General features: G+C 38.0%; 1 protein-coding gene across 2 annotated transcripts in view; it reads right to left on the bottom strand.

Moving 5' to 3' along the window:
* Positions 1-27,748, bottom strand: part of LOC149551293 (alanine--glyoxylate aminotransferase 2 homolog 1, mitochondrial-like) — a 52,585-nt gene that overhangs the window by 16,132 nt on the left and 8,705 nt on the right. For both annotated transcript variants that reach the window (XR_016352722.1, XM_089786850.1), the window contains exon 2: positions 447-677. Coding sequence is in view for 1 of the 2 variants with exons in the window: in XM_089786850.1 (XP_089642976.1) it covers positions 447-677 (231 nt within the window). In the remaining variant the exon portion in view is untranslated. The remainder of the gene's footprint in view (positions 1-446; positions 678-27,748) is intronic.

Raw genomic sequence — 27,748 nt, 5'->3', positions numbered from 1 at the left:
CAGCAAAACAGAGATACTTCTTTATACTTTTTCTTTGGTCATCACATATGCAGAATCAGACTTCGGGGATATAATCATGGTAGCATCCCATAGCAAAGTTCCACCAGCACATCCATAAGTTAAGCTCTCAATTGTTTTGAAATTTGAAACTGATTTCCTTATTTTGTGACTAGAAATTGAGTGTTCTATTTGTTTTCTTTAATACTAGGGACTATGCATAAATTCAGGCAGCTCTTTACACACAACACATCCTGCAATTTAGAACATGTCGAGCAAATTCAGAAATTCAAATATCCCTTAAACCCCCACGGCATAGCATAATGATCTGTGATCTGATGATTCCTCAATCTTCTAACTGAGGTATGCACTATTTTTATATCTTAATCCTTAAAATAGAAGCTACTAATGGTGGTAATTTCTCAAAAGTTACTACTGAAGACCCAAACCTTCAGATTTCCAGGCATTTTTGATGCTAGTGCCTCTGCATAATCTGCTATAGCATGATGCAAGTATATTGTTGTAGCATGCTGCAGTAGTTGAGTTTGATTCATAATGGCCTCAACAACATCTGGATGACAGTGTCCACAGGAAACTGTAACAATGCCCCCAAAAGCATCAAGATATCTACGCCCGTCCTCATCAAATAAGTATTGCATTTTACCCTCAACAATGTTCAACTGCAAAACGAAGTAAAAACAACACAAGAAAATTGTTAGCATTCTTTTACAAAACAAACGCTTCAAAACCATTGCAATAAAACAAACTTCATTAAAATAAATGCCGAAGGAACAAGAATTCTAATTATGACCACATGCATGGACTGTCACGAAAATCATTTTTTTGCTTGCAGCTCACAAATAAATTATGTAATCTTCAACTCCAGACGTTCATCCAACATGAAATTATTGGAGATTTCTGCAGCATGTAAATGCACCTCCATATGGAAGAGTAAACTATCAGACACAAAAATAACATATTGTGTTGTTATGTTTTGAGAACGAAAATAATACATCAGCAATAGCCTAGAAGACAACTTTTAGCCTCTTCCTAAACTATCTATCTATCTCTTGTTCAAATGGAAGGCATCAAGAAAAGAACAGGGCTGCAGGAGTTTGAAAGACTGTAGTAACCTTAGAGAGGTTGTGATAGACTCACTAGTGATCCATGGAAACCTAGTAGATCTGACTAATAGATAGATGACAATGTCCATCATTAGTAAAAACTTAAAATAGTGGATGAACATGGTTAAGCTCTTTTCCATTCTCAATTTAAAAACAAATATGTCTTCATCTACTAATCTATCATTTCCTTAACTCTCTGTAGTGATTATTTTGGATATTCAAGTTAAACAGTGAACCACACTATTTAACAGAAGACAATGCAGTACCTACATAGGATGCAGTATGCACATCTAGTTGTTGGTAATTTCACCTAAGTTATCAATTTGGGTTCGGTTCCAAGTTCAAAGTTCAAGAACCAGTTCGCAAGTTCGTCAAAATTTTGGAAAGGGGTTTGGGTTCATTAGTGCAAAAAAATGTAAAAATTAGAATGTAGCATAGTAGCATAAACAAATTTAAACAACAAAAACACCTTAAACTTGTAATCCATAGTGATCATACCATCATATAGTTTAATATCAAAGATTCAAAACATTAAAAATAAATCATAGCATCAAGTTCAAGTATCATTGTTCAACTAATCGAATAAAAATCTATTAATATTCTAAGTTCTTCAATCTTCATCTTCTTCTTCATATTCTTCTTCTTCGTCTTCATCTATGGCATTAGTTGACTCAGTAATAGAGTTAAGCCCAATGGGATCAGCAGCAACACCAACAGTATTTGCATCAAATTCTTCAAAAAATGACAATGACAATGACAATGAGAGGCACCAAAAGCATTTCATTACAACCTTTTAGGGCTGTGGACACCAAAAACTTATTAAATTATGCAAAAAAAACACTTTATTGCCATCTGCAGGGCTCAGAAAGCACTTGATTCGTCCAGGTTCAAACCTGGTTTGAACCAGCAGGCAATTAATAGAACCCTGCCCGAACTGGACCTGAACTTCAAACCAGTTCGAACTTCTGCAAGTCTGGGGGTCCAGGGACAAACCATGCCCCCTAATCTCAACTAGGTTTAGGGCTCAAGCCATTAATTTTCATACACCATTGACTAGACTCCAATTTTTTTCGCAAATTATCTCTAACTAAATCATCAAACCTACCTTCTGAACTTGCAAGCAAAATTTGATATTTCAGGTGGACAAGTTTTCCCTGTCAATTAAGCTCCATATATTTAGCTATAGTTGTCTACTGAGTGAGTTATTATCAGTATTCCATGAAGTTTCAAAACAGGGGGGCAGGAAGACACATGCAGGCTTCAAGTATAACACTATTTTTTCCAAAATTCATGGATGGTGCAGGGATGGCAGCACAAATAGAATATAATACTAGGAAAGTTGTTAAAAAAATGTAAAAGATATTGCAATTTATCTTTTATGTGAAATACATTTTTTGTTGTTTTTCATGGATCTGTTGCACATGTATCAAGAACTGCTTTATTAGGTATGTATGTTCCAAATGCAACATCCTCTTAGATTTATATATAGAGAGTAGGAGACGAATAGACATGTCTCTTCATAGGACATGTCTATTCATTAATCAGATAATTAGTATAATAACAAATTTAAATATGTGTGTGTGTGTGTGTGTATTAATTATATTAATCTTTCTCATGTAACAATAACCTTATACCTCAAATATAAAGAACACATATTTATATCTTATATACAATAGGTTTATCCGACTAAAGCTATCAAACATCAACACTCCCTCTTAGCTTAGAAGGATAACCACATAAGAAATTACTTCAACGTAAGATTACAGATATTACAAATAACAATTTAAAGGATATCTTAGAAGATTTCCACCATTTGATATCACGTTCGATGTCATGAGTATTGGCCTTCCAAAATATCAACATATGATATTTGCCAAGTACCCAAATAAGGTTCGATATCACATTTGATATCAAGAGTATTGGTCTCCCAAAATATCAATGATATTCACCAAGTACTCAAAATAAGGTTTGATATCACATCTGAAATCAAGAGTATTGGCCTCCCAGAATATCAATAATATTCACCAAGTACTCAAAATAAAATTTGATATCACATCTGATATCAAGAGTATTGACCTCCTAGAATATCAATGATATTCACCTAGTACTCAATATAAGTTTTGATATCAAGAGTATTGGCCTCCCAGAATGTTGAGATGCAAGACACTCACCATATACTCAATTTGTTTGATCTCATAATACAAGTTATTGTAAGATCGCCACCTTCCTATAACTTCTGCAAATACAAGTGACATCATTTGGAAGTCGTCACTTCCTCATGATGTACACAGGGGTAGGCCCTATCAAATCATATAGTCACACATATAGACTTTCAAACTCCCTTTGATCTAAGCTCCTCATCCAATGATGCTTCTGATGGAGCATCAAACTCTCTCTGAATGTGATATTAATCTCCCTTTTCTTGCAATAACATTCTCAGAGGAAAAGATCAAGGGAAATAGCTCTTATGGAAATACAAATAAATACTTGTCTACACATCAATATTTAATCTTTCATTCCATTAGACTTCATTGTAGCCAAAAACAATTATTTATCACATTAATTATTTCATTAAAAGAGATTATATGGTCAAGTTAGTCATAGATTATCAATCTCCTCTTATACTAACACACTATTTCGCTTGTGAAATATTATATTTGTTATAATAATATCAAATTTAGATAATCATTTATATTAGCCTCTTAACTATTTTCTATAAATGTACATTTACATCTATCCATATAAATGAACTAATAAATAATCATAAGCACAATCACACTTCTATTGATTAATATTATCTAGATAATATTGAAATAATATATCATACCTTTAGAGGATTGACCAATAACTCCACCAATGTCCACGTGGGTATCCTCAGTTCTCATTCCTATCATCAACCCGAGCACAGACTTACTCCACAAAGTGTTTGCAAATTTTCAATAGAACAAACAACTCCCTCTATTAGCCTTCTCAATGCCCTCCACTCTCCTTATAACAGCCACATCACTGTCCCAATCCAAGACATCCTTCTAAGACGTTCTTGCATGAATACTCCAGCACAATTCTCACGGCACCATAGTGACTCCCAATCTCTACAAGAACAAATCCTTCACATCATTGACATTCACTATAGTCTCCAACTCTCAATGGCCTTGATATGAAATACTTCTCATTCGTGTCTATGTTTGGAATCCAACTGTCCGACTTATGACAGTGTCACAATCACTTGTTACTACACATTCTTCTCCTCACCGTGCCTTTTCCTGTAGCACACGATCCCAACATGGTGGACTGTACATACAAAGGGACACTAAGTCTAATCAACACCATTGACACATGAATTCATGGCATAGACCGAAACATATACTGTCACCTGAAATGATCGGTGTGCACCTTACATTTACACCCCATCAGTTCCTCGACTCAAGGTATGTAAGATATTACATTTCAAATTAATTCAATGTTCACTAACCCAAGAACTATGGGAATTGATACAAAACAAAGAGTCTTTGAAAACCTTTTAATCTAACTTTATACTGAGATTGTTGGTTTCAATGTGCTATTTGAACAGCATGAGAAATCCGATTACAACTCTATCATACCTAATCACCCTTTCTCTGATATAATCATTTTCTTTTATTACATTGACTCTTTAATTTGCAGCTCTAATATAATATTATTCATTCCAAACATTTATGAAATATAATGTAACTTCTAATGCAACAAGAGATGGTCTTCAAACTTATTTATCTCTCCAATAATATTTAGATATCACAGAATTGAACCTTTGTCACTTATTGAACTTCACAGGATATAATCAAACACTACCTTATTAGGTATGTTTGTTCCAAATGCAACATCCTCTTAGATTTATATATAAAGAGTAGGCCATGAATAGACATATCTCTTCATAGGACATGTTTATTCATTAATCAGATAATTAATATAATAACAAATTTAAATATATGTGTATGTGTGTGTATTAATTATATTAATCATTCTCATATAACAATAACCTTATATCTCAAATGTAAAGATCACATATTTATATCTTATATATAATAGGTTTATCCAACTGAAGCTATCAAACATCAACAATTTCAAACACATTCAACTGAACCAACAATGCATTAAACCATGAAAATTCAAAATTGTGTATATCAATATATTTTTACATTCAATATCATGATTACAATCGAGTTCAAATGCAATGAACTAATGCCTAAGTGAACTAATCATCCTATCCAAACTTTGTGGTAAATTCCTCATCAATTGGACACCAACCAAACTTATTTTTGTCATCAATCCACATCAGTTCCTCTAGATCCATATTCCACCATGTTGCTGAACTCTTTCATGTACACAATCATCCTAAAATAATTTAGACACAAGGCACTATATGCAAACACAAACTTCTCTAATCTCCTAGAAGTAAGCATGTTCCTTTTATAAAGTTCATAACTTATAAGTAGATCCAATTCTCTTGATGAAAGTATTGGGTCCTCGTGCACCAAAGTCTCCCTCTCCAACTATGCCTCATCCACATATCCATTGAGTGTGACCAATTCCATCCACTCATGATCGATAATGGTGAACTTCTTTGCACTAAAATTGTGTTCACAAAGCCTCTCTTCACCTCAATATCTTCTTTAGTGACAACTCTACCAAGTGTTTACCCATAAGTATACAACAACCTTCATTTCGTCAACCATGTTCATATACCTCCCCAGTGCTTGAAGCATCAAAGTTGCCATATCTAATCAATATAAAAACTAGGACTATAATGGAGGTGATATAAGTCGCAAGGCCCTAGATCAATATAAGCAAGAAAAGGATAATTTGATAGATGTACATGAAATCTTACAAACAAACACTTCATGGAACCAAAAGATAGAGAAAGAAATGATGAATTCGAAAACATAGATGAGACCTACAACTCAAAACACTACTTGGAGAAATCCACTATAATAGTTTCAAAGAATATAGGTTTGATTTTGGAAACAAGGATAACTTTAAGCTTGTGAATAATCCCTTCTTTGAAGTTGAATCTAATAAGACCTAAGATAATCCTCTTTTTGAACTAGATATCAAAGCTACTCTATAACCATGAGATGATATTAAAGTTAATCACAAAACTTAGGATCACTCTCAATAAAGAATAGACATATTTTGATAATAGATAGTTTCTATTGTTTTTGTTTAGTATCTAATGGTTGTCTATTGTAATCTTCTATAATATTGAAATTGTTTCTAATATTTAGTTAGTTGTAGTTATCTGCTAGCTTTTAAAGCTTTCTTTTAGCTAGAATAGTATATTTCTATTCTTTATGATAGTTTCCTAAGGAAACATCACTTTATTCTTTTGTATATATAGACCTCTCGATCTCTATTAATAACAAACAAATATTTTCCAATTACTTCGTAATATGGTATCAAAGCCAATACTCCAAATATTTTCGAAAATAATTATAATTTCTTAGTTGAAATTATTTGTCTTTTATTTTTGAAATTTTTTACATACATATTTGCTTCCAACTCTATAATACTAGGGTTTCCGTTCTGAGAGATTTGAATATGCCGGCTACTAGTTCGGTTCTACAACCCATTTTTGTCCAAGCATGTCTATTTTTCTGCACATTTCTACCATTTTGCAAAAGGGTTGTTTTTGTTCAAAACCCTAATTTGAGTTCAGAATTTTTTTTAATTCCAGATTCTTGATGTGTTTTTTGAGAGCTCAACTGGGTTGTCGTCAAATTTTTCTAGGCACCTTGATTTTTGAGCCAGCCGATCCAAAAATCAACAACATATTCTTTCTAGGTTTTTCGAGCTCTCTTCTAGGTCACCCTTAAAATTTTCGAGATCTCTACTTTTTGAGGGTTGCATGTACTTGCATGTTGCTTGCATGTGTTGATTTACCATGCAAAGTCTCCTGTTTTGCCTCCCTTGAAAATTCTAGTGGATTTTCATTATTTTTTCCTCAAAAAAGAAAAAAAAATTTGATGGGTTTTCATAAAAAAATTTCCCTAAATAAAAACTCGTGGGTTTCTATAAATTTTCCTTTAAAAATTATTGATTCTGTAATTCACAAAGTTGTGTGGAATTCCTTTGTGGGTTTGTAATTTTTCCTCCAAAATTATCTGTTGAGTTTTAGCATTTTTCCTATTAAAAAAGCGAAGCTTTGTATTGTTGGGTTTTGATTTTTTTTCACCTCAAAAATCATGTTGAGTTTTGATTGATTTTTCACCTCAAAAATCATGTTAGGTTTTGATTGATTTTTCACTTCAAAAATCATGTTGGGTTTTTTTTCAATTCTCCTAAAAATCATGGTTTTGGAGCATTATGCTCATTTGCAAAGTTTTGGAGCATTATCAAAAGTACCATCAGCAATCTTCTCAACAGACATCCTCTGCTCCAGATTCAAAAGGCTCCAAGAAAAAGAACATTCAATGCAACTATTGCCACAAGTTTGGGCACATGAAGGTTGAATGTCGAACACACTTAGTTGCACTATTTAAGCAATTTGGTTCACAACCTGAAGCACCTTGAGCAAACAAAATTTGCCTTTTACACTTTTTGATAGCTTCGTGCTCTGGATAGATTAACTATTAAGGGAGGGTATTACAATAATAGATAGTTTCTATAATCTTTGTTTAGTATCTAATGGTTATCTATTGTAATCTTTTGTAAATATTAGAATGTTTCTAATATTTAGTTAGTTGTAGTTATTTGTTAGCTTTTTAAGCTTTCTTTTAGCTAGAATAGTATACTTCTATTCTTTATGATAGTTTCCTAAGGAAACATCGCTTTATTCTTTTGTATATATAGACCTCTTGGTCTCTGTTAATAACAAGAAAATATTTTCCAATTACTTTGTAATAACATGATCTGAGCCTTAAGATAACTCCTCAAGGTGTTACCACTACCCACTACCCAAACAATTTACAAAAACTGTTATCAATCAGGATTACACCTATAGCGTATGTAGTATCAAGCTATCCTGTTGGAATGTAGAAACACTCTCAAATTTTGGGTGAACCTAGGGTGAGAGTGAATCTCAGGGTGAAGGGTTGGTTCCCCCTAATGAATCACCTAAAACTAAACTTTGACGGGAAAAGAGATAGAAGGATGTGCTCATAAAACTAAAACTAAAACTAATGGGGTGATACACCAATAATTTTTATAGACTTGTAACCACAATTCTCAATATCATTCATGAAAGATCATCACAAATTCACAAATCAATCAGACAACCTTGCAATAATAACTCTATGAAAAGTTTCGGTATCCTGATATCTGAAGAGGAAAACACTTGACGAGATTACAATTTACTATTGTCGTTGGCAGAAACTGTGTCAACCAACGACGTGATTGTCGTCGATGTTTCTGTAGCCGACTGGGTGATTGTCGTCGGTGTTTCTATATTCTGTAGCCGACAAGTAAATAGTTTGTAGCGGACATAATGTTTGTGGCCGACGATCTCCTTCGGGAAGGTTCGGCGGATAGTAGTTATATTCCCTCTGGGATCATTGTAAATCATCCTTCATCTTCTTATCTTATGAAGCATAATATAATGTTCTGGCATATGCGAATAATGTAAGGAATTCTGCTGTTCATTGTCTGTGTGCATTTCTTAATTAACCTATGCGGTAAACAACTATAGTATAATTCACTATATTGATCAACAAACATATGTTGGAGCTCAAATGTGGTTGATAGACAATATCCATACCTCCTAAATGAAATAATTATTCTCTCCATTGTACTAACAAAAATTAAGGGCCAAGTGGCTATTGGACCATTACTATCCTTATGGGAGCTAATTTTGAGGAATCCTACCAATACTAATTAGATTTTCTCTATCACGATGTACAATGATCTTCACCAACATTCTAGGTCATTCACAATAAGTTGGTGCATTGGGATTTTCCTCTTGACTTATTGTGGGAATATGTAAAGGTCTTACAAAGTGATTCTAATTTTACTTCTTGCAAAACATCAATAATCCAAATTGGATCAATATGATCTATGATATCAAGATTCAATACTTAGCTAGACTCATACTCCCTGATAGCGGTGGGCCAGCGTCTCTCATGGGATAATGCAACAAGGCTTAACCACCTCCTATGTCTTCTATAAGTGATGTGGTTATATCAAGCATTAATAGGTTGATCATTTCACGCAACTACAAACACCACTTGTCACAAGTGGTATAAGAGCTCAATCACAAGTTTGAAACTTGTAGGCCGCAACATGTGACGCTAGGAGGGGGATTGTTGGTAGTGTGCCAGCATCTCTCATGGGATAACACTACATGTCTTAACTGCCTCATATTTCTTCTACAAGTTGTGTAGTTGTATAAGGCATTAATAGGTCAATCTTTTAGCACAATAACAAACATGACTTGTAACATTTCCCAATTTTGACATATAATCTTAGTTCAAAGCACTACCTAGCTTGATATTAATTGGATTGAGAAAATGTCACTTAACCATTTCCATTGATATTGAAGAGATGTATATCAATACCCTTCCTTATCAAGATATTGCGCGCACAGAGATATATACACACATATATATTATTCTATATAGTTGACATTGTCAATCAAAGATAATTTCCATCCCTCTAGCAGTGAATTAAAACTATACGAGAATTCTCATTGATACTATTCCCACATAACATCAAGAAAAACCCACAATTGTGTTGATGTATCTCTTCCTTAAAAATATTGTTAATATAGCATACACTTCTTTGTGGCAAACTAGAGGATTGAGTATAAATTATAGTTAGAAAGAGCCTCTTCCAATTAGAATTATAAGAACTTACACAAAACCCTAAAAGATTGCATAAGGGGACATTACAAGTGGAACTATAGCGAGCAATCTTGCAAGCTATGAGTCTTAGGAGATAAAATGAGATAAGGTGATAATAGAACCCTTATCAAAGAATAGTAAACAAGAAGAAACAAGTATGGAGGAAAATTAAGAGTTCCACAACTGCATGAATAAATTTGTGGAAGAATAAAAAAACAATCAAGAGAAACTAGCTCAATTGTTGGTAATACTAACATTAATTCTTTACGAACAATGAAAGCAACAAAGATCAATTCATCAACAATCAAAATTCAACTAGACATATGTCTACAACAAGTTTGAGGCCAATGATACCAACATTTCCATCTAGAGCAGGACATCAAGAAGGCAATGAACCGACGGTTGATTTACATGATCAATTTTGACAAGATTGGATAAATGGAAGTTAACATGATGTCTCTGGTACAAATCTAAGGATAAAGCAACACTTCAACCAAATGAGAAAAATTGGAAAGTGTGGCAACTTAAATAAACAAGAGATGAATGATTGTGATTCACAGATTCCATCAAGAGTTTCACTTTTACGCACTCATCAATCCTGAAATCACAACAATTATTATTAGAGGCCTTGAAGGTTGTTATACCAAGAGGAGAGAGTGTAGAGTATTTGACAGTTGTGAATTGTGTAACCCTAGAAAAAGCTAAATCATTTTTTAATTATCAAGCATTACAAGAAGTTATTGATTTGTAATGTCCCAAACTTTGACCATACATCACTAACATTTCTTCAATTTTGTGAAGTTTGTAAAGAGACAAGATTGCAAAGTATTAAGACTTCATCAACAACAAACAACAAATCGATCACCATTGCATCTCGATTCTACTTGAGACACAACCTAAAGAGTTAAAGATCAAATCATTTAAGTAACCAAGAACATACAATTGAGTTAGATATTTATAGAGGCTAATTCATAATGATGAGTCTTTGATGATGTTGAAGCTTGAACAAACTAGTAGAGGCACAGGGGTCTAGGATTACAAGAAAATCAATGTGTTATTGTTAAGAGCATCATCTTTTTTAATAGACAGAAATACCCAAAATTAGGAGTTCTTATAAGTAGTGATAATAGCTAGCAATTATATGAGAACAATGATGTCAAAGATGAAGGGAGACTATTACGTTCGAACAAGCCTTAAGAACTTATCATATTGATGAGGCATTAGAGGATGGTCAATGTATACCAATGAAACATGGGGACACATCTTGGCCCCTACACCCCGGCATTCTTGGGACAAGGGAATGGGACGTTCCACAACTACTACCATTTCAAATTACAGTAATATTTATATTTGATAGAGGTCCAGACTTATCTATTGTTCTGGATAGGGTGTTGACAGATTGATTTAATACTATTCACTTGAATTTAGATCAAGAATGTGTTGATTCAATTTGGAGGTGTGGTTGCAAATTGAATCATATTTTTGGGCTCCTATGATTGCAGTGTTTTGATAATGTGTGGTCCATTTTACATGCCTTCTCTACATTGGAATGTTTTAAATATGTTTCTTGTTGATGGTCGACTTTGGTTTGCTCAAAGGATCATGGTGTGTGATTGGAAATGTGTTGACATACTCTTTCTTTTGAGGTCAACTTAGCATATACACTGTCGTCGGTAGAAATTGTGTATAGCCGACAGATCCCTTCAGAAAGGTTTTTATGTAACGACATGTATGCGGCCAACAGACTCCTTCGGGAAAGTTCTTCGGAAAGTATTTATAACCCCTTCGGGAAGCATTGTATTCATCATAGGATATCTTAGGAGAAAAGCATGATGTATTGTTGGTATATGCGAATAATAATAAGAGTTTTGTTGGTTGTTGTTCGGTGTTCGTGTCTATTTCCTGTGTGTGTTGCTTAATTAATCCATACGGTAAACATTTGGCGTCGTTGCCCGATGGATCTGGTATGCAGGCAGGCGGATATGAATTAAATGCTGAATCAGTTGAACAAAGATAAGAGTAAGCTGAAGGAAAAAGATGACATACGCGTTGCGCAGGAAAATTTAATTTTGGCTTAGCAGATAGAGCGTCGAAGGAGGTTTCAGAAGATTTCCGACGGAAACAAGAGCGCAGAAGGATTGTTGAAGGAGACTCGACAACGGCTTGATTTGGTGGAAGAAGCGAGGGAAGAGTTTCTGAACCTGCATACGCCACGGGAAGAGAATCCTGACGGAAGGAGATCGACTCGCACGGCTCGGAGTGCCGAAGGAGCACGAGCGTGGAGTGACCTCTTCGTCCGAGATATACTTCCGGAACAGACAGCTTCGGTTGACGAACCTTCTTCTTCACCAAATAGCACGGGTGTTGAAAATAGCGTGGGTGTGCAGAACAGTGCGGGTGTGCAGAACAGCACGGGTGTTCAAAACAGCGCGGGAGCTCAGAACAACGCAGGTGCTCAAAAAAGCGCGGGAGTGCAAAACAGCGCAGGTACACAACAAAACCCTCAACATTCAGTGATAATGGCAGGTCCGAAGGAAAAATTGCCTAAATTTGATGGTGATGAAGCAGCTGATCCCATTCGACATTGTAAAACATGTGAAACGATCTGGAGGGTGAATGGCATAACAGATACAAATGAATGGATCTGACAATTTCCCGCTACCCTACGGGGTGTTGCCATTGATTGGTTTACTGATGCCGATCCACAGAAATTAAATAGTTGGGATAACATTAAGAAGGAGTTCATCACAGAATTTCAACTTTTGCGTGATGATAATGAAATTGTCGCAGAAATATTCAATACCAAGCAAAAGAAGAATGAAACTGTACGGGTCTTTGCCAAGAGGTTGAAGGACTTAATCAGTAAAATGGAGAATAAACCGGCAGATGGGCTCCAGAAAAGATGGTTCATTGAAGGCCTTCACCCGAAGCTGCGGAAGAAGATGAAGATCGTGCCACCATCCACATACAATGAAGCGTACAACCGGGCAATGAACCTCGAAAATGACCAGAAGACAAAGAAGAAGAAGAAGACCAGCTCGTCCGATTCAGATGACGATGCATCCTCAGGAGATGATAGCAGCAATGACAAAGGAAGCAACAAGAAGGTTCGTGCCCTCCAGAAGGACATGATAAGGATGATGAAGGAATTCAAAAACATGAACAAGGAAACTAAGGGCAATGACCTATGGTGCACAGAATGTAAGAAAGAAGGCCATACGAAGGGATCCTGCCCTAAAGAGCAATTTTGTGAAATCTGTCAGATCTTCGGACACTCAGTAAAAGAATGCCCTTTCAATTTAAAAACAAGGACACCACAGCAAGTGTTCCTGTCATAGGAGGCATCCCCGTCAGGAGGGAACGGGAACACCAGTACGGAAGGTGCCACATCAAGTGGATACAGAAACAACCGGCGCGGACCAAACAACAACAGCAATAACAACAATGGTGGCAACAACAACAATGGAGGAAGGAGTAGAATTCAGTAGGATGCGAATGGTCGGCCAATTGTTCAATGCCGCGCATGCAATCTGTGGGGTCACTTCGCCCGAGAGTGCACAACGACGAACACACCGAAGTTGCTGTGCCATTGGTGTGGAACTGGAGATCATGATGATATTAAGTGCCCGAAGTCCGGAGTAAACTTGATTACCGTAGGGACAGACGAGGAAGAAGTTCTGGCAATCACTCGGAAGCAGGCGAAGCTATACCCTGACCCAGCGGAAGAAAAGAAGAGACTAGAGGAAGCAAGGGCAGAGATCCAGAAAGTAACACAGGCAGAAACAGCACACCTGAAGGACATGCCAAGTACCTCGGTCAGGAACTGTGCAGAACAAAACATGTACGGCAAATATTGCAAGCTGAGATACCCGTCAAGATAAATGATATGTTGCTCATGATGCCTCAACTCCGTACGGTCCTCACAAATATAGTCCCAAGTGCTAAGCAACCCATAGAGCAAGACAACAACAAACAGGGGGGTACAAGTGCAGAAGACCCGATGTTGTTAGCTCTTTCCTCTGGATGCTATCCGGCGGTTGTTGAAATGGGCATTCTCGAGACTGTACTAACGGACACGATCGTCGACGGAGGATCCGGTGTCAATGTGCTACCAGAGGATACTTGGAAGAAGTTGGGCCGGCCGACATTATGGCCACCTACCTTCCAATTGCTAACGGCCGATCAACATGGAATCAAGCCATTGGGAATACTCACAGCACAACCAGTGACAATCGGAACACAATCATTCTTGTTGGACTTCGTTGTGATTCCTCTCAAGCGGAAGGGATACGATGCTATTTTGGGTCGGGGGTGGCTGATACAAGCAAAAGCAAGGCACGATTGGAAGAAAAATACTTTATCACTCGAAAGCAAAGGCCGGAAGTATGTCATTGATCTGCACACTCAGATGGTCGGGGACAAAGCCCTCTCGTCCAATTCTGAGGGAGAAGAGGATGAAAAGGGGCAAATTATGGAATCAGATAAGGAGGGAGTTTTACGACTGGAAGGAGACGACAATTTGGATTCAGTAAATGGTCTGTACCATTGGCAGATAGAGGATTATGAATTGTTTCCAACCTGCAACGTATTGACAATAGAAGAAAACAATACCGATGCCTTTCCAAAGGAATTCACTGAAATAAAGGAAGGGGATGCGTCACTCGATGTGACCCCGGCACATCAGTTCACTAAAGGAGAACCCATCAAATATAATGAAGTCGTGTTGTGGACCATGAATTTAGGAGATGAAGCAGAACCACGGAACATACTAGTAGGGGACAATTGGGACCCAGTACTAAAGGCAGCAGCCTTCAAGATATTTTTAGAATACAAGGATGTCTTTGCATGGACGTACAAGGACCTGAAGGGCGTACCACTTGAATTATGTGTGCACCGCATTCCATTGATCGACGGAGCAATACCCGTACGGAAAAGGCCCTACAGAATGAACAAAAATTACGCGGCCCGGGTTACGGAAGAAATCAATCGGATGCTAGAAGCCGGAATTATTTTCAAGGTACAGACCAGCGAATGGGTATCCCCGATCGTGATCTCCATGAAAAAGGACTCCATTCAAATCCGAATATGTGTTGATTTCCGATGGTTGAATGCAGTCACCATCAAGGATCCGTTCCCGATCCCATTCACGGATAGCATCCTCGAGGAGGTGGCGGGACATGAGATCTGCTCATTTATGGATGGTTTTTCCAGCTACAATCAGATCTCAATCGCAGAAGAGGATAAACTGAAGACAACATTTGTCGTAGAAGATGGGGTCTATGCCTATAATCGGATGTCGTTCAGTCTGTGCAACGCGCCTGCAACATTTCAGCGGATCATACTACACATCTTTGACAAGATGTCCGTCGGAAACTTCAAGGCATTTTTGGATGATTGATCAGTATTCAGTACGGAGGACAAACATCTGGCAGCCCTAGGTGAGTGTATGGAAAGGTGTCGTCGTGCGCAGTTGGCCCTCAACCTGAAGAAGTGCAGATTTATGGTTCCACACGGAAGGTTGCTCGGACACGTAGTCTGTAAGGAAGGACTGAAGACAGATCCGGACAAAGTGCGGGTCATATTGGAGATGCAGCCGTCCACCAATGTGACAAAGGTAAAATCTTTCCTTGGGCATATAGGATATTACAGGCATTTTATCAAGAATTTTGCAAAGATAGCCTATCCGCTGGATAAGTTAACTTCCAAGACAGAATCGTTCCGATGGGACAAGGAACAGGATGAAGCATTCGAAGAACTCAAGGTGCGACTGGCTACAGCAACTATTTTGGCATACCCTGATTGGAAAACGGAGTTTCACGTCCATGTGGATGCATCAAACTATGCGATCGGAGCAACTCTCGCACAGACGGGAAGTCACGGGTTGGATCATCCAATCTACTTCGCCAGTCGTTTGTTATCAAAAGCTGAACAAAATTATAGTACAACTGAACGGGAAGCATTAGGGATGGTCTATGCTGTGTAGAAATTTCGACATTACTTGTTGGCCACTCCATTTGTGTTCTATGTTGATCATCAGGCCCTGTTGTATATGATCAACAAACCAGTCATTCAAGGAAAAATCAGCCGATGGTTACTCTTGTTGCAGGAGTTTACTTTCAAGATTATCGTACGGCCAGGAAAGAAACATGTAAGCGCGGATCATTTATCACATATCGGAACAGGAGAACCGGCAGACGGTGTAAATGATGACTTTCCTGACGCACAGCTGTTTCAGATTGCTGCACTACCAAAATGGTATACAAGCATTGGCGAATACTTGTCAACAGGACAGTTTCCAAATACCATGCCACCGAATCAAAAACGGAAGTTGGTGATACGGAGTGGAACATTCTAGCTGATTAATGGATTGTTGTATAAAATGGGACCCGATCAAATCCTGCGGCGTTGTATCCTGAAGGAAGAAATTCCACGAGTACTGAAGGAAGCGCACGAAGGGCCGACAGGAGGACACATGGGCCCGGACACAACTGCACGAAAAATACTTCTAGCAGGATTATGGTGGCCAACAGTATACAATGACGCCAGGGAATGGGTTGTTGCATGCGATACATGTCAGCAAGCTGGAAAACCCTTGAAAAGAGATTTCATGCCTCTGAATCCTTCTCATGCTCAGGAGCTTTTTGAACGATGGGGGTTGGATTTCATAGGACCCCTGAAGACGAGCTGAACCAGAAGATGCTGATACATTGTGGTTGCCACGAAGTATTTGACTAAATGGGTGGAGGCGCGTGCATTACCGGACAACTCAGCGGTAAGTACAGCACAGTTTATTTATGAGCAAATTATTACTAGGTACGGCATTCCATTACAATTAACAAGCGATAGAGGAGGCTATTTTGTAAACCATGTGATCCGACTGCTCACCATAGAATTCAAAATTTACCTTTCGCTGTCAAGTCCGTACTACCCAAGGGCAAACGAACAGGCCGAAGCTACCAACAAAATCCTTGTATCAATTATATACAAATCCTGCGCCGTCGAAGGGGAGGATTGGGAGGAGAAATTACCTTTTGCTCTGTGGGCTTACCGTACGGCATACAAAGTCACAACAGTACACACGCCGTTTCAACTGATGTTTGGACAGGAGGTCGTCGTACCAGCAAAATTTATGATACCAAGCTTGCGGATAGCACTAGAAAACAAGTTGGGCGACATGGAAAGCTTAAGGGAAAGGCTGTATAAACTGAACAAGTTAGAAGAGAGACGATTGTTAGCACAGTGGGCAACTGAAGTAACGCAGAATAGGCAGAAGGCATAGCACGATAAGCACCTGAAGCTGAACAGGTTCCAGCCCAGCCAGTGGGTATTAAAGTACGACGGTCGGAATGAGATCAAACTGGGTAAGTTCAAGGTTAAGTGGGTTGGGCCGTATCAGATCCGAGAAGTAGGGGACAATGGAGCAATCAAATTATGGACCTTGGATGGACACGAAGTGCCTCAGGCGGTCAATGGGTCGAAGTTGAAGATATATCACAAGCGGAACACTTCTGCATCAGGAAATGGCCTTCGGGAGACCCCTCCGTCACTGCAGACCGACGGTGACAACGGTCGAAGTGAAAATTGACTGTTTTTTTTTGTTGTTGCAAATAAAAAATTTAAAAAAAAGAGAGACAAAAAGCACCATACGGTTTTCCAGCCGTACGGTTTTCCATAACTAAAGTACGGATTTTGATGCACCGTACGATTTTCCATAAGTACGGATTCTATAGCACCATACGGGCATCCATGTTATAAGCTCTGACCGTACGGCTTTCTTGTTGTACGGTTTTCCATGTTATAAAGTCTGGCCGTACGGCTTTCTTGATGTACAGGCTTCTTTGATGTTTGACCGTACGGTTTTCCTTGATGTACGGCTTTCCTTGATACTTTTGCGTGTACGGAAATCTCCACTAATTGTACAGTTTCAGGTAGTACGGATTCCATCAGAAATGCATTCCTGTGGTGTACGAATTTCAAAAAGAGTAGAACTGAAGGCAATGTACGGATTTTCCTAGAGCCTTGAGCAATACAGATTTTAATAGGCGATGTACGGATTTTGAACATATTCTGCAACAAATGCAACCACCGTACGGATTTGAGGAGGGAAATTGTGGTACGGATGTGTGGTCTTTTTGAGGTACGGCTTTGTTATTTGATTCTTCTTCTAACTTCTGCATTGGACGAATTTTCAATCTCTTCCTGTGTGTACGGATTGTGAAAATCATATCAAGGGTGACAATTTACCCTACATATTTTTGAAAGAACTCTTCACCGTATGGATTTGGGAGACCGTTAGAAAAAAAAAAATATAATTAATGGAGTCTACAAGTAAACGGTAGTGGAAAAAAAAATTAGCACAGTCCAAACTTGTGGAAGGCAAGAGCATGGCAGGTACAGGTAATTTGAATGAAGGCTCGAGCAGCGACAAGGAAAAGCGCAAGACCATAGCACCTACAGCAGCTGAAGTCACACCACAAAGTATACAATTTGAGGGATTAAATGGAATGGATTGCCGGAAATGGTGGCAAGAAACCCCTGATGACCATCCAGTCAAAGCAAGCATCAGAAGAGCACAGGTTGAATGGGCCATTCAGATGCCGATTTTTTGCATTAGAGAATATGAAGGGTATCTGCGTACCATGATTGAAACATATGGCAGAGCCTCTCGCAGAAGCACATTTCAGTATCTGGGACGAAACTTAGTGGTATCATTCAAAGCAGCAGATTTCACACGGGTTTTTGGCATTCCAGGGCAACAGAGCAGAAAGATTCAGCCGAAGAAAATTCCAAAGGATGGAAAACTATTTTTAATCAAATTAGTGTGTGGAGATTTGACTGAAGCAGAACAGGCGGCATTAGCCGAGACATCAAAGGGGAGGGGTTTAAAGAAAACCGACATTCCGGAAGGGCCATGGCGGTGTCTGATGGACTTAGTCAAAAGCAGGCTCACGGGATCCTCTAGGGCATCGGATATCACATTTCCGTAGGTGTCCATGATGAACGGCATAATGACTGGGAAAGTGTATGATTGGGCATCTATGCTGGCTGAACGGATGCATGAATTCATGACTCTCCAGCACAAGACCTTCTATATGCCCCATTACGCCATTGGTCTATTCTTGGATGCTGTAACACGGGTGATTCCAACGGAGGAGATTGAGGCACAGCCTGGACCACTGGCTCCAGGAGAACCTCCTATCATGTAATGGAAGCACTTGGACACAATCTCTGGGCAGAAAGGTTCAACAGGTCAAAAGAGGCCCCGGATGGACATGACAGATGATATTGATAGCGGTCGACAAGAGACATCTTCTGAGCAGGATAGTGTGGAGGAAGAAGAAGACGAGGGCAAGGATAATGAAGCGGTTCAGATTGTCATGGCTACCCCCTTGCTATCTCCACGTACTACGCTTCCTATGACTTCCGAGTTGTTACCCCGAGGCCTACACATGGCTCACATTCCAGGATTTGGGCAAACTTGGCGACCGATATTGATGACTGGAGGATCCCACCAGGCAGTTACACTAGCCGCACCATGGCAACATGGGGTACGGCCTTCTCCTGTCCGGCCGGGGGCAGGATTTGCAATTGGCTTTGCCCACTTGGCCGCACCTGTCGACCGAGAGACTTCTTCAGCTCCTGAAGCACTTCCGGTAACAGCACCCGTGGCGTCTGCCATAAGTCAGCCAACAACAGTCGTTACAGTAACACAGTCAGCAAAAGCTCAGGCACTTCCAATAGAGAACGTACCAGACCGAGGAGTACAGGAGTGTACGGACCCAGCGCAGCCAGAGGTCATGGATAGAGCCAGTGTTTTTCTGAGGCAGCAGTTCCGACTCGTTCCTGACAAGCGTGGCCCGTCCATTCAGTCCCCCAGCTATTCCGGAGTAGCACCTGTACCAGAGCCTCAGTCTCAGTAGGAGGGAATGCCACATGCCGGGATTGCACCGACAACAGAGGAGGCGGCACCGGATGTGGCCATGGCTCCCGCTGATGAGGAAGACAATAGTGATCCCAAATGGTTATTCGAGGACTTCGCCAGGGAGGATTACGGGTCAGATGAGGACAGGTGCAAGGACTACCTCAGGACTATGAAGTCTGCATTGAAGAAGGGGCATGATGTGGCCATTCAGGCTCTCACTCGGCGAAGGGAGTGGCATTTGATTCGAGCGTATATTCGTGGGATTTGTCCTAAGCGATTTCAAACTCGTTTTGTAGATAGAGGTTGGCTGGCAGTAGAGACACCAGAGATGTTGGCAGACTGGACCACTGAGCCAGAATTGGGACCAAGTGACACTCCAATGATGAAGTTGGCACATGAGATCGTGGGACTGTACAAAGAAGTTTACTATGCGCGGCAGCACGCGGAGGCGGATAGGGCAGCAAACAGTGTTGTAGCTCGAAGATCTCTAGCAATTGAAAAAGAGGCAAGAGAAAAGTTAGCCACTGATTTGGCCAACAAGCAGGCAGCATGGGCAGCAGAGCGGGCAAAACTCTTGAAGGATATGGCAGCAGCGGTACAGGAGAAGGACGCAGCTATCCGGGATAAAGATGCAGCAGAGCATGAGTTACAGTTGGCCAAGAGACAGGCTATGGATGCTGCGCTTCTACTGAAGGAGGCCGTAGAAGTTAATTCACAGATTCAGACAGATCTGCGCATCCGGATTGACCAGGTGTATGAGTTGCGTCATCAACAGCACTCTTCTGGGACCCCTCCTTCTCTCTAGTATTTCTTTTTTCTTGATTGTGGGTTGTCTCCTAATTTTGCTAGTCATCAGGAGACGACTTTTCTTTTTGGGGGGGATGATGTCGTCGGTAGAAATTGTGTATCAGCCGACGGATCCCTTCGGAAAGGTTTTTATGTAACGACATGTATGCGGCCGACAGACTCCTTCGGGAAAGTTCTTCGGAAAGTATTTATAACCCCTTTCGGGAAGCATTATATTCATCATAGGATATCTTAGGAGAAAAGCATGATGTATTGTTGGTATATGCGAATAATAATAAGAGTTCTGCTGGTTGCTGTTCGGTGTTCGTGTCTATTTCCTGTGTGCGTTGCTTAATTAATCCATACGGTAAACATACACCAGATATATATACACATACACACAAGTGTGTGAAGATATGCTGATAATACAAAAGGAATGTGCAGATAGTGGTACGGGTAATTTGGTACATGAAGTGGAAGCCTTTTGAAGAGGTTCTTGAACAAATCTCCTAAAAGTAATTATGTTGAGATCAAAGCTTGACTGGAACTACATTCATGCACATGTAGATGCATTCTTCTCAGTTCATATTTTGTTTTGTTCAGCAATAAGACAAGAGTTTCTTCCAACTGTTGTATTATAGTGGGGGATTTTCTTCTCTCTTTTCTTTCTCTGGGCAGTAAGCCCACCCTCAATGCTTTGTAAAAATCACCTTAAAAAATGTCACCTTAACGAATGTTTTTATTCATGAGGATTAGCATCTCTGTGGTTTTTGCTATTTTGGGGTTTCCACATAAACATCTAGAGTCCATTGTGTATGGTTCATGTTAAGAATATTAACCAGATAACCTACAGGTCTGATAGTACAGACCGTACTTCCTCTTCTTATTATAATGTATCTCTAAACTAGCATTATATTATATATAACTCTTCCTATAGGAGCCAGAGACTTCTCATGAAGCAAAAGTATAATGCTTAACTAAACTAACACATAGTTAGTTAGGTGTTATTAAATTTGTCTTCCTAAATCGCCAACTTAGGAGGAATTTAGTTAGTGCTAGTTTAGGAAGGGTTATGTCCCTTTGAGGGACATACCCTTTAGGAAGGATATATAGGGAGGCTATTGATGCAGATCGAGGACACACACAGTTACAACAAAGTCTGCTCCTCTAAGCATCTATATCCTGCGATTTATATCAGAGATACTCCCTCACAATCAAAGGTTGAATATTCATTATTGGATCTGCATCAAAATAGGCATTAACTTCATCAATATTCAGAATTCTTAGAAGACCAATATCAGCATTTAAAGACGGGATTAAAAGTCTAATTCAGAGATAAGGAATTAGCAGAAACTTTACATGGTATTAGAGCTCTAGTAATCGAACCTAGGCTTTGCAAAATTTCAGTAATCAGACTTTGTATACATCAAGCAACAATCTCCTATCTTCTATGGCATACACAATCAGACCCAAGGATAGGTTTGATGGGAAGGAACATTTTAATGCCTGGAAATTCAGAATCGTGATGGTTCTTGAAGAGAACAATGTAAAACAATTTGTTGGTGGAGCATCCAAACAACCTCCAATTGAACCTCACAAATCTAGTTGAAGCAGAGGAAATAGAAAAGCTATTCAAATCATCTTGGATGGAGTGAAAAATGATATCGTACCTATGCTTACAAAACATCAAACTGCCTTTGATATGATGAATGCATTACAAAATGCATATGAAGTAAACAATGCAACTAGGGTTCTCGCACTAAAAAGGCAACTGAATCACATTCAAATAAAGAAAGGAGAATCGATAAATTCTTACTTCCTAAGAGTTACCGGCATTAGAGATGAACTATCAAGCATAGGAACCACCACTAGTGACACAAAATTAACGCTTATGGCTATAGATAGATTTCTTGGATGGAGTGGAAAATAATATCGTACCTATGCTTACAAAATATCAAACTGCCTTTGATATGATGAATGCATAACGAAATGCATATGAAGTAAACAATGCAACTAGAGTTCTCGCACTAAAAAGGCAATTGAATCACATTCAAATAAAGAAAGGAGAATCGATAAATTCTTACTTCCTAAGATTTACCGGCATTAGAGATGAACTATCAAGCATAGGAACCGCCACTAGTGACACAAAATTAACGCTTATGGCTATAGATGGATTGTCAGATTCATGGGAGACATTTGCAAAAGGAATAAGTGTCAGAGATAATCTTCTGGACTTTAACAGACTCAAGAACGATTGTCTTCAAGAGGAATCTAGAAAACTAAAGAAAGGAGGGAAACCAAAAGCAAAAGATGAAGAACTTCACGTTCTTAATACAAACTCCTATAAGGGCAAGAAGAAGCATTTCAAGAAGAAAAAGGGCAATCAAAAAAATGGAAAACCCAAGAAAGATCTATCTAAAATAAAGCATTTCAAAAGTGAAAAATTTGGACACTATAGATCTAATTGTCCTAAAAATTCCAAACAACAAGCAAATAGTACAAATGTTATTAGATAAGAAGATACTTATGATCTTGAGAACCGTGTTTTGTATTCCTCTCTATCAAATGAAATTTCAAATAAAGCATGGGTAATTGATAGTGGATCTTCTAGACATATAACGGGATACAAAGAAACTCTAGATTCTTTATCAGAGAAGGTTAACGGTGAAGTTACCATTGGTGATAACTCAGCACACTCTATTGAAGGAATTGAAAATTGTACTTTGAAACTAAAATCAAGAAATACTCTTCTTCTTAAAGGTGTACCCTATGTACCAGGAATTAAAAGAAACCTAATCTCAATTACTGCACTTGAAGATGATGGGCACAATGTTTTTTTCGTGGATGGCAAAGTATTAACTTGGGCTAAGAACTCCTCCATCAAAAAAGCAAAGTTAATTGGTCAAAGAAAAGGATATTTGTATGAATTGAATACAAAATCTAGTCGATCTATTCAAGCCCTAGTTCACAAAGCTGTAGATATAAATGAAATATGGCACAAAAGATTAGGGCATCTAAATTTTAAAACATTATCAACTATGGAGAAGATGGTTACTAGATTACCTAAACTAAATAAAGACCACCCAAGTATTTGCAAAGAGTGTGCTTTGGGTAAGAACACCAGAAGTCCTTTTCATGATAGTACTAGGAAAACAAATAATATACTAGAACTAATTCATTCAGATTTATGTCTGTTCCTTCTCTCGAAGGATTCTAGTATTATATCTTGTTCATAGATGACTTCTCTAGGAAAACATGGATTTATTTTTTTAAATGCAAGGAATCAGAAGAAATCCTACAAAGATTTAAAGAATTAAAACATTAACTGAAAACTTTTCAGGGCATAAAATTAAAACCCTCAAAATTGATAACGGAGGAGAATATACCTCAGATTTGTTTAAAATGTTTTGTAAAGAATCAGGAATTAAGAGGGAGTACACTGTTCCTTATAATCCAGAGCAAAACGAGGTAGCAGAAAGAAAGAATAAGACAATTATAGAAGCTGCTAGAGCTATGATTTTTGACCAAAATCTAGAATATTATCTTTGGGCAAAAGCCTCTTATATTGTTGTATATATTCAAAATAGAAGTCCTCACTCCTATCTTAAAGATAAAACCCCTGAAGCAATATTTACTAAAGTAAAACCTAATATAAGTCATCTTAGAATTTTTGGGTGTCCTGTATATATCCATGTTCCAAAAGAAAAGAGAACCAAGTTAGAACCCTCTGGGAGGAAAGGTATTTTATAGAGTATAGCAAAACATCTAAGGCATATAGGATTTTCATACCTAGACAGAAAAATATTGAACTTAGCAGAGATGTAATCTTTGAAGAAGATCTTGCATTCAAAAGAGCCATAAGTTGTAATGAACCTTCTCCCTTATCTAGTTCTGAAAGAAATAGTGAATCTGGGTCCCAAAGGGAGAACTTAGAAGAAATCAAAGATGAAATTCAAAATATGAACCTTGAAGAAAATTCAAAGAAAAGACCACTTTGGGCCATTAAAACAGTTGAAGCAGCTCAAGACTTTGTTGCACCTTCTAAAACAGTCAGAGAAAGCAAAAGACTTAAAAGATTTTCTGACTATATAGCAAACATGAGTGATTTATCCAAAACAGAGCCAGCCAATCCTTCTAATGCTATTAAACATACAGCTTGGAAAAAAGCTATAACAGAAGAATACCAATCTATTATGAAAAATGATGTTTGGGAAATTGTTCCAAGACCTAAAGGAAAATCTGTTGTTTCTTCCAAATGGATATTTAAAATAATGCATGTTGTTGATGGTAGTATTGAGAAGTATAAAGTTAGATAGCATGTTGTTGATGGTAGTATTGAGAAGTATAAAGTTAGATTTGTAGCTAGAGGATTTTTTCAAAAAGAAGGGATTGATTATGAAGAAACCTTTGCTCCTGTTGCCAGATATACCTCCATAAGAGCAGTCTTAGCAATTGTTGTATCGAAGGGATGGAAGGTACATCAAATGGATGTGAAAATAGCATTTCTAAATGGAAAGACTTCAGAAGAAGTATATCTAGAGCAACCTGAAGAATTTGAAACTCATGATCCTAATGCTTTTGTTTGCAGGCTCAAGAAAGCTCTCTATGGGCTTAAACAGACTCCTAGGGCCTGGTATGAAAGAATTGATAAGTATCTCACTAGCTTAGGATTTTCCAAGAATGAAGCTGATCCAAATTTATATTATAAAAGGGATAAAGATGATATGGTAATTCTGATACTGTATGTCGATGATTTACTAGTAACAGGTGATGATCATCTCATAGATCAGTGCAAGAAAGATCTAACTAGAGAATTCGAAATGAAAGATTTGGGACTCCTTTATTACTTCCTAGGACTGCAAGTACGGCAGAATTCTGACAGTATTATACTAAATCAAGAAAAATATACATTAAACATTTTGAAGAGATTTGGACTATGGAATTGTAAACCAATGTTTTCTCCAATGGAGACTAATCTACATAAACTTAAAGAAGCAGCAGCAGAATCACCTTCAATAGATTCTACTCTCTATAGACAGATGATTGGGTCCCTTATGTACTTAGTAAATACAAGACTGGATATTTGCTATGTAGTTAATGCCTTAAGTCAGTTTATGTGTGAACCGAAGGAGATTCACCTAGTTGCGGTTAAACACATTGTGAGATACTTACAAGGCACCCTTAATTTTGGACTCAAATATGAGAAAGTTGCTTTAGACTTACATGGATTCACTGATTTAGATTGGGGTGGAAGTGTTAAAGACAGAAAAAGTACTTCAGGATGTTGTTTCAATTTAGGATCAGCAATGATATCTAGGATATGCAGAAAGTAGTCTTCAGTAGCACAAAGTTCCACAGAAGCCGAATACATTGCAGCAGCGATGGCCTCTCGAGAAGCAGTCTAGCTGAGGAAGTTACTTGTGGGATTATTTGGGCAAGCTAGGAATCCCACGATTATTCATTGTGATAATTAGAGCTCCATCAAGCTCTCAGTGAATCCTATTTTCCATGACAGGTCCAAGCATATTAAAATTCCTTACCATTATGTAAGGGATATGGTAGACAGGAATTCTGTAAAATTGGAATACATTTGCACTATAGATCAAACAGCATACATATGGTAGATAGGAATTCTGTAAAATTGGAATACATTTGCACTATAGATCAAACAGCATACATACTCACCAAACCTCTATCTAGAGTGAAGATAGAACATTTCAAGAGGAGACTTGGTATGGTTGAGTTGTAATCCATTTGTACTCTTTTAATTATTAATAAAATAATTTTATTTTGTCAAGCTATTGACTGTTATGGGCTCCACCATGTGTTTTCATTATTTAAAGAGGTGACGATCTTTGAAATAATGAACACTTGTATAAAAGGCATTATGAGAGATGACGATCTCTTAGATAATGTATTAAACAGTAGATTTTACTGTAAGATTTAGATGAGTTTTAGATCATATTGTGATGTTGGCATTGCTGTGTTCATGAGTCACAAATTGGATAAAGGAAGAATCTTAGTATTCTCCGGGTTTATCTCGTATTCTGGTAGATCTTAAAACTCAGGATCTTGTTGTGATATAGAAATACCAATTTCTATGAAATCACAACTTGGATAAATGAAGAGATTACTCTTCAGATTTATCCTGTATAATATCACTAGTAGCAGTGATTTGTCATATCACAGGTTTAGTAATATGACTTTGTATCATGTGTTCTATGATACCACATACTAAGAAGAAACAAATAGATATAGAGTATTAACTCTTGCTTATTCATCTGTATTGGTGTTGCTAGATATAATATCTCTCTGTAGGATTATCAAGTTAAGAGAGAGTGTTAAGAATATTAACCAGATAACCTACAAGTCTGATAGTACAGACTGTACTTCCTCTTCTTATTATAATATATCTCTAACTGGCATTATATTATATATAAATCTTCCTATAGGAGCCGGCAACTTCTCATGAAGCAACAGTATAATGCTTAACTAAACTAACACATAGTAAGTTAGGTGTTATTAAATTTGTCTTCCCAAATCGCCAACTTAGGAGGAGTTTAGTTAGTGCTAGTTTAGGAAGGATTATGTCCCTTTGAGGGACATACCCTTTAGGAAGGATATATAGGGAGGTTATCGATGCAGATTGAGGACACACACAGTTACAACAAAGTCTGCTCCTCTGAGCATCTATATCCTACAATTTATATCAGAGATACTCCCTCACAATCAAAGGTTGAATATTCATTATTGGATCTGCATCAAAATAGGCATTAACTTCATCAATATTCAGAATTCTTAGAAGACCATTCTCAGCATTTAAAGACTGGATTAAAAGTCTGATTCAGAGATAAGGAATTAGCAGAAACTTTACAGTTCATAAATGTGTATATCTATATCTATTTTTCAAGGATTAAAGTTACTAAGTCCAGATCCATAAAATTGCAAAAAGTTCTGTTCTATTTCCAAAGTTTAAGTTTCTTTATATTATGCTTCTAGTTTCAAAAAAGGTCATCACAGGGAACAAAGGGGCAGCAGCAAGGAAGGTACAGATAATAAGTTAATGATGGGCTACTATCCTGAGTCCCAGAATTCATCCAAGCGGAAGA

Source organism: Cupressus sempervirens, chromosome 6 (assembly GCF_028749045.1).
Source record: "Cupressus sempervirens isolate cs-2001-9-10 chromosome 6, ASM2874904v1, whole genome shotgun sequence".
NCBI classification, from domain to species: Eukaryota; Viridiplantae; Streptophyta; class Pinopsida; order Cupressales; family Cupressaceae; genus Cupressus; species Cupressus sempervirens.
This window is presented reverse-complemented; position numbering and strand designations above follow the sequence as displayed.